This window comes from Bufo bufo, chromosome 6, assembly GCF_905171765.1.
Source record: "Bufo bufo chromosome 6, aBufBuf1.1, whole genome shotgun sequence".
In the NCBI taxonomy this organism is placed as follows: domain Eukaryota; kingdom Metazoa; phylum Chordata; class Amphibia; order Anura; family Bufonidae; genus Bufo; species Bufo bufo.
The window spans coordinates 87,807,834-87,822,954 of record NC_053394.1 but is presented as its reverse complement, the minus strand read 5'-3'; the positions used below and the strand labels follow the sequence as shown (position 1 = coordinate 87,822,954).

Sequence of the window (15,121 nt, the reverse complement as noted above, 5' to 3'; positions counted from 1 at the left end):
TATTGCACCCACAAAAAAATCGCACTAACACTGTCCCTCACTTCAGCTGCCTGCTTTCACTCCCTTTACTACTGAGAGCTGATGGGCGGTGCTACACGTGATCCAGCTTATATAGAGGCTGGGTCACATGATGCACCAGCCAATCACAGACATGCCATTAGTAGGCATGGCTGTGATGGCTTCTAAGGACACACAGCTTAAAAGCTTGTTGATTGGCTGCCCTGCAGCCTTTCAACAAGTTTTATTAAATGCCTGAACACTGAACTATAACCAAAACTTTTCCGGCAAAGCTCAGGTTCGTGTCCGGGTACTAAAAATCCTAAAGTTCGGTACGGACCCGAACTTTACAGTTCGGATTCGCTCAACATTAGTTTTAAAGTTATAACCACATAAAGTGACACATATCAGATTTGCAAAAAATGGCCTGATCCTTAAGGTGAAAAATTACTGTGTCCTTAAGGGGTTAAAGATAGTGTCTATGCGGATTCAACCCCTTTAATAGGGCAGTAAATTAATTTTTGTTTAGTGATAACAGGGAAAATACTGTAATTCTCCAATAGACATCTCTCTTGTATATAAGACTGCTGGTTCTGTATTTTACTGCAAAGGTAGTGAAGTAAAACTCTATCTCAAAAAATCCCTCTTTTATGAAGAGACTTCATAAACTCTGTGTTTACCTTATTGATTAAAAAGTGATTTTTTAAAAATTGCAAATTGGATAACTTGGGTAATTGTTTAAAAGGGTTGCCCCACTATTTAAAGTTATCCCCTATCCAAAGCTTAGCAGATAATTAACTGAATGATAGGGGTCCCACTATTGAGACCCTCACCAATCCCAAAAACGGTGGTCCTATTCCCTCCATCTGTCGGAGAGGCAAATCAAGAATGCACCCTGTCACTCCATTCATTCTTCATGGGACCTCTGGAAATAGCTGAGCACTGTATTTGGCTATCTCCCACGGTCTCATAGAGAATGAATGGTGTGGCACAGTGCATGCCCAAGCTGCTGCTCCATCAGATGATGGACCCCCATTCTCAGGATCGATGGCTGGTCCCAGCATTCAGACCCCCACCGATTAGTTACTTATCCCCTATCCTGTAGATAGGAGATAACTTTAATACCTGGTACAACCCCTTTAAAAATGTAATCATTTTATTGCTTTATTGCATTAAACATTTTTAGTCTTTGATTTTCTGTTTATTTTTTAAATAATCTTCTTAAACCTTTCTCCTCTATACAGGTATGTTTGCCATTGATAACATCACAGGGGTTATCTCTGTTGTAAAGCCACTGGACTATGAAAATACTACAAGCTATGAACTCAGAATTCAAGCTGATTCTATGCAAGTGGCTAGATTTAATCTACGAGCAGCTTCTAAAAGTAAGTTACAGTTCATTTACTGTGAAAGTGATGTTTCTCTTCATAAATTTCAGGACATTTTTTAAGAAACAGACATTCCCGTCTCATCGAGGACAGTATGTCCTGACTTGTATGGGATTATATTCCATCTTTTTAAACGTCGGACAACTATATTTTCAAAGAACAGGAAAAGACTGAATATTTCTCTGTTGTTGCAAATATAAAGTTTCGGTTAACTTATTCTAGCCTATGAATATGTTATCTCCATCTTTTTTATTTATCCATCTGTATCTGCTTGCTTGTGGTCTAAAATATGGGCAGATTTAGACAACAGAGCAGAGAGCTATTATCTCCACTGGTTTTCTTTCTAGTGGCTCCTCACATGAACATAATGACTTTATAGAAGTCTATGAATTAAGAAAGGAGATGGTAGAAATAAAGTGGTATTAGACATGTTGTTATTATTAATATTATTAAGAAGAATCATGCCAGACTATGGAAAGGACCATGCAGAATGTCAAATTTAAACCTATGGGAAATGCGTAATATCATAACCACAGGATAGGTGATAAATGTATGATTGCTGGGCATCTGACTGTTGGGACCTCCACTGATCACAAGAATAGGATCTCCATCTCCATGTGTGAAAGGAGCATTGTTGTGTCTGCTTGAAAACTTCTCCATCGACTCTATAGAACTGACAGAGATAGCCAAGCGCAGTACTATTGAACAAGGAAAAGAGTGGTGGTCATGCATGCACACAATCACTGCATTCACACAAGGGGCTTAAGAACAATGGCAGATTATAATAGGGGGGCACGGGAGTGCATAGTACCCGCTATAGTCACCACTATAGGCTTCAGGCCTAGTAAGCCTGAGGCCTATGCGATAGTAAAATCCCAGTGCAGGCAGGCATGATGACGTAATCACGTGCCTGTGTCGGGACGCAGCACAGTGACATGTGAGCGCCTGCCTCATCCCGGCCCTTATCATCTGCAATCGAGCGCTGAGACACAGGTAAGTATTAACTTTTAGTTTATTTAGTTTATATAATTTATATGTGAGATATAGTGATGATAAAAATTGTTTACTTTAGCTTTAATACTTTATTTGTTAAATTGAGAATTACTATTTAGTTATATCTTGTTATATCTTGATGCATTGGTTTACAACAACCAATATCAGTTGATACTATGTATGACTTTATGTGATTGGCAAGACCAGCTTGCTTATAGGGTATAGGAATAGCAGATAATATTGCCCAAAGTATAATATTTTAGAATTTCTTAGCCTACACCAAACCTTTTTGAGATAGGAATAGGAGTTTTTTTCCTATGAAAAATATTGGGAATCCATTGTTTTATGTGATATTGATATCAAGGGGAGATACAAATGAGCTATGCAACAGCATCCCAGGAATATCATGCAGATGATTGGAGTGGTAGTGGCTTTGATCAGAGGACAATCCTCACACCAATATCCCCCTGGCAGTGACGGGAGGGTGTGCATTTTTCTTCCCTCAGGGCATACCCTGATATTGGGACTCCTGTCTGATGGTGATTGGGTGATTGCAATGGTGTGCGAATGGTGTTCGAATCAGCGACCTAGCCAGTTGGTGAAAATAATAGGTCTCTCTTTACTAAAGTGCAGAATAGGCGTAGTAGTTCCTTCAACAGTATTGAGGCACAGTTCCGAGGCATAAAACACATTGTAAACCTTCCTCTATAGCAATGTGTGAATGGCAGCAATGATGGGGGTTGTGGTGCTCTTTCTATCTGTCTTTCTAGTGTCTTTCTTGAAGTTCTTGTGATTTCCAGGCTGAGGGGTACAGAAATGAGATACAGTACAGCTGGTCAGGCTGTCTCAAAGTGTGAAAGGGTATGTTGGCTATATGACCTCTAACAGCAAAGTCTGTATCAGCATTAAATGAGCACAGCACCTTGCTGGCTGACCACAATGAAAAGCCTTGCAGATTCTGGACTTTTGAGTCTTTCTTCTCTCTCTCTCTCTTTCTGGAGCGCATTGGGTAAAGCTGCAACTGTCTCAGAGATGATAGTTTTCTGGGACTCAAGCCTCGAAGTGAAAAGAGCAAGCAGACATGTCCTCTCAGTAGCACAGCTAGGCTAGAACTCCCTCTACTCGCTAGGGTGGACCCAGGTCCATCTTCTAGCAACTTAAATAGGCTGGGTCAAGGTTGTTATCCCTGAACTATCCATACAATACTAATGAGTAAGCAAACACAAATACAATAAATCTCAACATGTTACTTAACAATCCAGCATTTAAACCTTTTAATCAATCAACCTTTTTGCAGTGACCCTTTTCTGGGGTAATGCAGCTATTTCGTGTAAGCTATTGTGTAAGTTCTACATCACTATGATTGATTCACCATATTGCTCTAGTTTCTTGCTGCACTTTCATTGAGATAAGGATTGTTTACTCAATTTTCAAGGGCGGTAAATTATTGCTAAACTAATAATAATTTTGAACTGAATGCATTTTAGATAGAAATGCCTGTAAATATTAAAAATTAAAAAAATTCTATATTTAGATAAAATATTTCATACAATAATGAAGTTTGAAATAATAAAAGTACTCCTGCCTTGGACTGGGTGGGTCCTTGGGGAAAGAATATACTAGCTGCCTTGCATCTGTGCTTAGACATCATCTCAACCTCCTAAGGCATCTATTATAATAAACTTAGTATTTTGTTAAATAAGTTACCCAGTTTTTTATATGATAAAATAGGCTGGTTGAGATGCTGTATGCTGCCTATCTGTATGCAATGTAGTCCGTGTGCTGTACCATGTGCCACTTGTGTAGAGGGTAGAGGACTAGGGGACAACCCTAGCTCAGGGCCCCACCAGGGAATTCACCTTCTCCCCTGAGGGCTAGTCTGACACTGTATATCGTGATTTGAATGTTTTGTCATTTGGCCTTATTGTTATAGTATGGTAAAAACAAGTAAATTCCCCATTGATAATGCTGTGGTCTCAGACTGTGGCAGTCAAAGTATTGAAGCTACCTAGGATCCTGGCTGTAGAGAAAAAGGCTGCTCTGGGAACCAGAGGTGTTAGTTATAGTTCATTCTTAGAGCAGGCATGCTCACAGAATCAAAAGATAGTGGTTGATCCTTAAGGGGCTAAATGTATCTGTCCAGAGTATAATTGTTAAACTGTTTGCAACTTTCAGGTCCAATCTGAGGAATGATTGCTGCATTGATGAATTCATTATTGCTTTGACCCTGCCAACAAATTCTCTTTTCTATCTATATACTTTTAATTTTATATATAATTCTGTTAAATGTGGAAATGATGCTAATCTAGTATGTGGCAAACGTCCCATGCTGGATTAGCAGGGAATTTCGGGAAGAATCATGACTTTGGCTATAGCTAAAATGATTATTCAGTGTTAGAAAAAGGGGCTTGCTTTAAAAATATATGAGGCTTATCTGCAATACCAGACATACCATGGACAGGAGTGGCAATGTTTCTTGAAAACAACAGACCCTGGTTTTCTAATCCCAGGAAACCCTTTTAGGAAAATATATATTCTATCTACTCTACATACAAATTTCCCATAATGCTGCTCCCAGACATATGGTATCTGAGCATGCCACATATAATTGTGATCATTATGTCATAAAGCTTTTTAAATGACATTTTAAAAACATGGGACTTTTTTTTTTCATCAGTAGTTACTCTATGCCTTTCTGGTAATATGACCCATTTGTCATGTCACTGGATCGTTTGATGCAATGGTGATATGTCACCACTGTGGCCAGTCATTGCCTCCAGCGGTCACATGACCTGGGGTCAAACCAGATATTGACATGGGAAGACCCAGGACTTGCTGGTGAGGCAGTGACGGAGCTGGAGCCCGGAGATCAGGTAACTATGATTACCATTGTGGTCTGGCCATGCTGTGGGCTCTGTACAAATGGTCTCAAAGGTGAACAACTCCTCATCCTGTAGCTATAAATGTTTTGGACTTGTCTTCTGCCAAACCAATAAGGATACTGCTAAATGGAAACTGGATCCTGGAGTTAATTAAAAACATATTTTAACCTTAATGACCCTGCCATTTTTCACCTTAAAGCGAACCTTTCACCTCATTTTCACCTTATAAACCAGCAACAGTACCTTATAGATTATCTTGAGTGTGTTGTTATGCATGTTAGTGCCGCTTTCCTGGGCTCTTTATACTTCAAAAAATCGTCTTATAATCTTCACATTCTGTGCTCCAACAGTCATGCAAACAGTCAAGGGGGTAGCCCTTCCATCTCCTCTGGCCGTACCGCCCCTGCCCTAACCCCTCCTCTATGCTCCTAACTGACAGCCGGCTCAGTCGCCGGGACGGCGCTTCTGAAACCTGCGCATGCGCCGTCCTCCTGATTCGCCGCGCAATCCCGTCTTTCTTGCTGACAAAAGCGCAATCATGTAAGAGAATCGCGCATGCGCCTTACGCAATGCCGGCCTGTCTGCTCTCCTGTCTGCTCTCCCTCCCGTGCGCGCGCTCCACTATTGTCAGCAAGAAAGACGGGATCGCGCGGCGAATCAGGAGGACGGTGCATGCGCAGGTTTCAGAAGCGCCGTCCCGGCGACTGAGTCGGCTGTCAGTTAGGAGCATAGAGGAGGGGTTAGGGCAGGGGCGGTACGGCCAGAGGAGATGGAAGGGCTACCCCCTTGACTGTTTGCATGACTGTTGGAGCACAGAATGTGAAGATTATAAGACGATTTTTTGAAGTATAAAGAGCCCAGGAAAGCGGCACTAACATGCATAACAACACACTCAAGATAATCTATAAGGTACTGTTGCTGGTTTATAAGGTGAAAATGAGGTGAAAGGTTCGCTTTAAGGACCAGGCCATTTTTTGTGGTGATAAATTTAAAATGCTTTTACTTATCCAAGCCATTCTGAGATTGTTTCCTCATTACATATTGGACTTCATGACAGTGGTAAATTTGAGTTTAAATATTTAATTTTTATTTATAAAAAAAAACAAAATTACAAAACATTTAGAAAAATTAGCAATTTTAAAAAAATTATATTTCTCTGCTTTTAAAACAGATAGAGATAACCTCCAAAAATAGTTATTACTTTACATTTTCCATATGTCTACTTCATGTTTGGATCATTTTGAAAATTACTTTTTATTTTTTCGAGACGTTAGAAGGCTTAGAAGTTTAGAAGCAAATCTTAAAATTTTTCTGAAAATTTCCAAAACCCACTTTTTAAGGACTAATTCAGGTCTGAATTCACTTTGTGAGGCTTATATAATATAAACCAACCATAAATGGCTCCATTTTAGAAACTACACACCTCAAGGTATTTAAAACTGATTTTACAAACTTCCTTAACCCTTTAGGTGTTCCACAAGAATTAAAGGAAAATGTAGATTGAATTTCTGTAGTTACATAAACACCCCATATATGGTCGTAAACTGCTGTACGGGCACACGGCAGGGCGCAGAAGGAAAGGAACGGCATATGGTTTTTGGAGGGCAGATTTCACTGGGATAATTCTAAGTTGCCATGTCTCATTTGAAGACCCCCTGATGCACCCCTAGAGTAGAAACTCCCCAAAAAGTGACCCAATTTTGGAAAATGCACCCCTCAAGGTATTCAAAACTGATATTACAAAGGTTGGTAACTTTATTAAAGGAAAATGTAGATGAAATTTCAGAATTTTACTTTTTTGGCAGATTTTTTATTTTAATCCATTTTTTCCTGTAATAAAGCAAGGGTTAACAGCCAAACAAAACTCAATATTTATTGTGCTGATTCTGTAGTTTACAGAAACACCCCATATGTGGTTGTAAACTGCTGTACGGGCACATGGAAGGGCACAAAATGAAAGAAGCGCCAAATGTTTTTTGGAGAGCAGATTTCACTGGAATATTTTTAAGTTGCCATGTCACAGTTGAAGACCCCCTGATGCACCGCTAGAGTAGAAACTCCAAAAATGACCCCATTTTGGAAACTACAGGATAAGGTGGCAGTTTTGTTGGTACTATTTTAGGGTACATAAGATTTTTGGTTGCTCTATATTGCACTTTTTGTGAGGCAAGGTAAATTGTTTTTATTTTTTGTTATTTACAATGTTCATCTGACAGGTTAGATCATATGGTATTTTTACAGAGCAGGTTTTTCCAGACGTGACAATACCAAATATGGTTGTATGTTTCAGTTTTACATAATAAAGCATGTTTGAAAAAAATATTTTTTTGTGTCTCCATATTCTGAAAGCCATAGTTTTTTTCATTTTTTTGGGGGACTGTCTTATGTAGGCGCTAATTTTTTTCGGTATAAGATGATGGTTTGACTGGTATGATTTTGGGGTGCGTATGACTTTTTGATCGCTTGGTATTACACTTTTTGCGATGTAATGTGGCAAAAAATGGCTTTTTTTTACACCGTTTTTATATATTTTTTTCACCTGAGGGGTTATTTCATGTGATATGTTTATAGAGAAGGTTCTTACGGATGCGGCGATACCAAATATGTATACTTTTTTTATTTTTCTTCGTATGATTTTGGGGTGCGTATGACTTTTTGATCGCTTGGTATTACACTTTTTGTGATGTAAGGTGACAAAAAAATGGCTTTTTTGACACAGTTTTTATTTTATTTTTTCTACAGTGTTTACCTGAGGGGTTAGGTCATGGGATATTTTTTATAGAGCAGGTCGTTAAGGACGCAGCAATACCTAATATGTATACTTTTTTATTTATTTAAGTTTTACACAATAATATTTTTGAAAGAATAAAAAATATGTTTTAGTGTCTCCATAGTCTGAGAGCCAAAGTTTTTTATTTTTTGGGACGATTGGTCTTGTGGTATTTTTATAGAGCAGGTTGTTATGGATACGGCGATACCTAATATGTATACCTTTTTTTTTTACATTTAACACAATAAAAGCATTTTTGAAACAAAAAAATCGTGTTTTAGCGTCTCCATATAAATTTTTTAAACTTTTTTTTAAACTTTTTTTTTGTCCCACTCTGGGACTTCAACTTTTGCTGGTATGATCCCATTTGCAATGCATCACAATATTTCTGCATTGTAATTCATTGGCTGCAAGTGTATTATACACTGTTATACACTTACAGCCTGCTTCGTGTGAGATACAGGGTGCTTGATCTCACAGGCTGTCACAGAAGGCAGCTATGATGCCTAAGAAGGCATTAGGCTGCCTTCCCTGCCATCAGGTCCTTCTATTACAGCAGCGTGGGGACCCAATGGCCACCACGCACCCGGCAGGATCCCGCACATGCCACGGTGAGGGCTGACCGCGGCAGTGCAAGGGTTAATGTGCTTTCACCGATGCCGACGCATACAGCAGGGATCCAGCTACAGTGCTGGTCCTTAAGTTACATCCACCAGCGCTGTACATGTACTGCATGGGTCCTTAAGGGGTTAACTGTACCAAAATTTCTATAAATGATTTCCTTATTTATAGCAAACCTGTCACTTGATTTTGATACTCTAAGGCACTACCATAGCATTATACATTAATAGCTTTTTATACAATACTTACCCACATACAAGCTAATCATTTTACCACTGTGTAGAAAATTAAGTTATAACAGTGCATGTGCTATTTGCTAATTACCCTTTATCTTCGTGGTGTGATTCAGATAAAGAGTCATGCAGTCCTATGCCGCTACTGGCTTCATTTAACATCCAAGTTTACATCAGATATATGTGCACTCACAGCAGATGCTGCCAACGTTGGCTCAGAATAACAAATGGAGGGATACACCAAATGGAAAAGGATTTAGGAAAACTAGAGGAATGGTCAAAAATCTGGCAACTAAAATTTAATGTCGATAAGTGCAAGATAATGCACCTGGGGCGTAAAAACCCAAGAGCAGAATATAAAATCAGTGATACAGTCCTAACCTCAGTATCTGAGGAAAGGGATTTAGGGGTCATTATTTCAGAAGACTTAAAGGTAGGCAGACAATGTCATAGAGCAGCAGGAAATGCTAGCAGAATGCTTGGGTGTATAGGGAGAGGCATTACATGTAGAAAGAGGGAGGTGCTCATGCCGCTCTACAGAGCACTAGTGAGACCTCATTTGGAGTATTGTGCTCAGTACTGGAGACCATATCTCCAGAAGGATATTGATACTTTGGAGAGAGTTCAGAGAAGAGCTACTAAACTGGTACATGGATTGCAGGATAAAACTTACCAGGAAAGATTAAAGGACCTTAACATGTATAGCTTGGAAGAAAGACGAGACAGAGGGGATATGATAGAAACTTTTAAATACATAAAGGGAATCAACAAGGTAAAAGAGGAGAGAATATTTAAAAGAAGAATAACTGCTACAAGAGGACATAGTTTTAAATTAGAGGGGCAAAGGTTTAAAAGTAATATCAGGAAATATTACTTTACTGAGAGAGTAGTGGATGCATGGAATAGCCTTCCTGCAGAAGTGGTAGCTGCAAATACAGTGAAGGAGTTTAAGCATGCATGGGATAGACATAAGGCCATCCTTCATATAAGATAGGGCCAGGGGCTTTCCATAGTATTCAGTATATTGGGCAGACTAGATGGGCCAAATGGTTCTTATCTGCCGACATATTCTATGTTTCTATGTTTCTAAATCCCAGCCTGTGGGGCCTCAATCAAGCTAGGGAAGGGGGCATGGGTGTGCATAATTCTTCTGGAGGGCACTCCTCAGATGCGTCCTGAGGGGTAATTAGATTAAGACACCCGCACTATTATAACTTGGCTTTCTATACAATGTTAAAATGGGGACATTTTGAGAAAGCTATCACATAGCAGTATGATGTTATAATAGTGATTTAGTATATCTGTAAAGAATAAATCAAGGCAACTGGACTTACTGTAGATTTCTTGAAAACGTTTCACTCGTTCTTCCAACCAGTGAAACATTTTCAAGAAATCTACAGTAAGTCCAGTTGCCTTGATTTATTCTTTACAGATATACCATGACCTGAATAAATGAGAACCTTCACAGACAATAGTGATTTAGGGTATGAAAATCAAGTGACAGTTTCCTTTAATCCTATATTTCTGAAACCAGATTGAAAAATAAATCACATTCAGCTTTAATTTTATGTAAATCAAATAAGTAATGTGGGAACTGGTAAGTTTCACTGATTAAGGCTATGATGATGTATATTATGAAAATTCTGCTTACCCCATTTCAATTAACTCAAGTTAATGGGCAAAAATAATTGAGTAGTATGCTAGTATTCCATTTTAATTTGATTGCTTCAGCTAGCACATATAAAGAACATTTTGCTATGCAAGGTTTTTTTTTTTACTTTTTAGCAGATGCTGTAACTTTTCTTCATGCAGTTCTATTTTGGTATGAATATTTACTGGAAATATAACTCATTCAGGCAATGTAAAATATCCTAATGCATATATAATGCATTTTTACTTATTCCACCAGGGTTTTTAGTAAAGACATTACTATTAATATTTATTCAAGCCTAGGTTATCCCATATAAATTAATGGATCGTGTGTAGGCTTTCATCCAAAGATTGGTTTGTGATGGTGTCTATTTGCAACATTATTTCCATATGAAATAGACATTGCTGTATTGTATGATGTATGAACACCCATATTTTATTATATGAAAAATAAGTTGATTACTTTCTATGTACTAGCTTATCCTTCATGGACCATACAGAATATACTGGCTGTAAACATTGGTCACAAATTAATAGTTTATGGGTGATGTTATATTTTCACAGACTACATATGGTTTATGGAAACATTTATTGACACAATTTCTACACAATCCTTGCCCATGGGTAAAGCTGGCCATATACATTATATAGTTGTTGGCTGAACGCTGGTTTGCCAATAGCAGTCTCTCTCTCATTCCTCTGTACATGTGCATATTTGGCTTAGCTGAGCATGCATATGTAGTGAATGAGGAAAAAGGAGAAAGGTCTTTCCAAGATCAGGCAATTAAATTCAACCTGCCCGATCCTTATCCTCCCGGAGAGCAGCCATCAGGGCAGAATCAGTAGGCCATAATACACATTAGATAGTTGGTCAAAAAACTACAACTCCCATAATGCCCTGCTGTAGGCTTATAGCTGTGGACTGTCTGAGCATGCTGGGAGTTGTAGTTTTGCAACAGCTGGAGGGCCGCAGGTTGGGCATCCCTGGTCTATGTTAACATTCAGAGAAAACTGGCTATATATTTTAGATACATATGAACAAAACACGCAGATGTTGGGGAATTTAACCAACTATCTAAAGTGAATGCCACAGGTTGAGCATTCCTGACATAGACAAAAACACTTGCAGCACCTTTCCCCCTAGATCTGTTCCTAAGAACTGTGTCCTTAGATTGTGAGATTGTGTAGCATTCCACATGATACTTTCCAGTAGATAAAAAATATGGAAACCAGATGGATCACTAAAAAGTCAGTTAGGTTAAGTGATCAAAATGTATATGCCCCATTCCTTAACAAATTCTGTAAAATCAGAGGCCAAAGCAGTATTGGGAGCAAAACCTTATAGTGTCCATGAGTTAAGGAAAAAACCCAAAGTGCATAATTTAGATGCTTAGCTGATTTTAACTAGTTATTTTGCAGAAATAATTCATAAACAATGTGATGAATTCAGAAGTGGAACTACTACAATAGCAGCTTGTATGGGGCCTCGCCTGGCAGGGGAGGCCCGGTCCGTAATGGATGACAGACATAGCAGCAGGACCCTGGCTCAGAATTCGGGCCCTAGTCCGACTGCTGTGTTTGTCATTTATTAGGGCATGAGCCTCATTCCCCGGCCTGTGTTCTCCCCAGTATGCTTTATGCAGTGACATTATCATCCCCTGTTGGGCTAAGGATCATCCCTGGGCCTGTGCTCTCTCCTGCTCAGCTCAGCAGTCAAAATAGTGTCACTGAATTACACCTGCTGCTGGGAAGAGCATTATGTTCTCCGTTAATTAGGGGAACGGGTCTAGGTGAGTATTACTTGTTTTATTTTATTAACAGTACAGGAGATTCACTACTGTAAGGGGGCAGCACTACTGTAAGGGGCACTAAGGGGCCAGCACTACTATAAAGAGGGCACTAAAGGGGAAGAACTACTGTGTGGGGACGCAAAGGAAACATAACTTCTGTGAAATGAGCACTAAGGAGACAAGGAAACTCCTGATCCCTCCTGCTGTCCAGCACCAGTATGGGTTTATTTACACAATTTTTACATGACTGAGTAGGTTGGGGGTTTCATGGTGAGTGTGGGCGGATTTGACTAGCAGTGGGAGCAGTTTCGAGGAGAATGAGAAAATATGTTGGTCATAAAATAAGTCTCTCTTCCTACTATGTTTAAACCTTTTTTGTCAGTATAGAGTATGTCAAAATTATTTCCTCACCTGTATCTTCAACAAAAGGTTCCGATGTATGCCATTATATAGGCACATAGTAGCATACGTCAGCCATAGGGTGATACCGTTAAAAATGTACACTGTACCATATACTTTTTTTTTTTCCTGGATGCCTCTGTATTGAATAGGTAACTTAAAAATAGTGTGTACCTCCCTGGTAACTCCTACACTACATGTTTGACCAAGTTGGGAGAGATAGCTGTCAGCCAGACAGCTGACAGCCAATGCAGATGTACTGTACTATATAGATGCTTTAAGCGTCAGGAGCTTCCCTAGAGCATATGCTGAATGTAGTGTGGACAGATCCTACTACAGATGACTATGATTACACAGTGGTTTGTGTGGTGTCACATTATATTGCTGTTAGTGGTTTCATCTTTTGTTGCTTTTTAAATGCATGCCCTGGAACAAGTTAGGCCTCTTTCACACGGGCGTTGGGGAAAAGGTGCGGGTGCATTGCGGGAACATGCACGATTTTTGCGCGAGAGTGCAAAACATTGTAATGCGTTTTGCACACGCGTGAGAAAAATCGGCATGTTTGGTACCCAAACCCGAACTTCTTCACAGAAGTTCGGGCTTGGGATCCGTGTTCTGTAGATTGTATTATTTTCCCTTATAACATGGTTATAAGGGAAAATAATAGCATTCTGAATACAGAATGCATAGTGCAATAGCGCTGGAGGGGTTAAAAAAAAAATAATAATAATTAACTCACCTTAATCCACTTGATCGCACAGCCCAGCTTCTCTTCTGTCTTCTTCTTTGCTGTGTGCAGGAAAAGGACCTGTGGTGACGTCACTCCGGTCATCACATGGTCCGTCACATGATCTTTTACCATGGTGATGGATCATGTGATGACCGGAGTGATGTCATCACAGGTCCTTTTCCTGCACACAGCAAAGAAGAAGACAGAAGAGAAGCCGGCTGTGCGAGCAAGTGGATTAAGGTGAGTTAAATTATTGTTGTTTTTTTTTAACCCCTCCAGCGCTATTGTACTATGCATTCTGTATTCAGAATGCTATTATTTTCTCTTATAACCATGTTATAAGGGAAAATAATAGAGATCGGGTCTACATCCCGATCGTCTCCTAGCAACCGTGCGTGAAAATCACACCGCATCCGCACTTGCTTGCGAGTTTCACGCAGCCCCATTCACTTCTATAGGGCCTGCGTTGCATGGAAAACGCACAATATAGAGCATGCTGCGATTTTCACACAACGCACAAGTGATACGTGAAAATTACCGCTCGTGTGCACAGCCCCATAGAAATGAATGGGTCAGGATTCAGTGCGGGTGCAATGCGTTCACCTCACGCATTGCACCCGCACGGAATACTCGCCCGTGTGAAAGGGGCCTTAATGCAGGCAGTGTGGATATGAAAAATAGGAGGAAAAACACCATGTATTACATGGATGGACTATGTGATTGGCGCCATCCACAGGTAAAGATAAGCTTTCACTTGTGAAACATTAATATATCTGTCTGTGAGCCTCATTATTCCATTCTCTATATCTGGACAGCTTTGTGCTCTGATTGAAACATTGCCTTATGGACTGCACAGGTGACGTGAGTTGATAGATCATGTTTCCAGGGAGGACTTTGCTACCTAATGTCCTTGACATTTCTTCTGTGATTAAACTGAATAATAAAAGACCCACAGAGGAGGGTATGCAGCAACCAGCATTTGACAAATTATCAGTCCACGGTGTGCTTTGTAGCGTCAAGATACACTGTTATTCCACTATATAGACTTTAAGATGGACCCATTTAATTTATACCGCAATAGGTTCAGATTTTAATCAGTGAGCCCTGGTATACTGCACCCAATCTACTGAAAAGGATGCAAGACATTTTTGTTTAATCAAGGTATTTTTTGTGATTATTGGCTTTCACTGCTGAGATTAATCATCAGTACAAATCTTTTTGCTGGACACTTGCATTAACAGAATGGAAATAAAATGTTGTGAGACTCAGTTGGCGTCAAACGTTAAAAGCATATCACACTGTTTCTCAAATAATATAGCATAAGCTTGTGATTACAACTTGTGAACTTGTAAAAGGAAAAAGAAGTTAATCGAGATTTTAATGAGTCTCTCAAAAAAGTTTAGATCTTGCTGTACTGACCCAGCGGAACACAGAAAGCCTTTATGAGACAATTGCCGAGTGGTCTGTTGGCCCACATACACATTGAACTAAGGGTACTATCACACTAGTGTTATTCTTTTCCGGTATTGAAATCCGGTAAAGGGTAACAATACCGGAAAAAAAGCGCATCAGTTTTGTCCTAATGCATTCTGAATGGAAAGCAATCCATTCAGTATGCATCAGGATGTCTTCCGTTCCGTCCCTTGTACGGTATTTGACCGGAAAAAA

At 39.5% G+C, this 15,121-nt stretch overlaps 1 protein-coding gene across 1 annotated transcript in view; it reads left to right on the top strand.

Annotated features, from left to right (window-relative positions):
- The window catches only part of PCDH15 (protocadherin related 15), a 1,608,479-nt gene that overhangs the window by 1,233,522 nt on the left and 359,836 nt on the right, over positions 1 to 15,121 (top strand). The window contains exon 24 of the mRNA XM_040438316.1: positions 1,242 to 1,382. Within this exon, the coding sequence (XP_040294250.1) occupies positions 1,242 to 1,382 (141 nt within the window). The remainder of the gene's footprint in view (positions 1 to 1,241; positions 1,383 to 15,121) is intronic.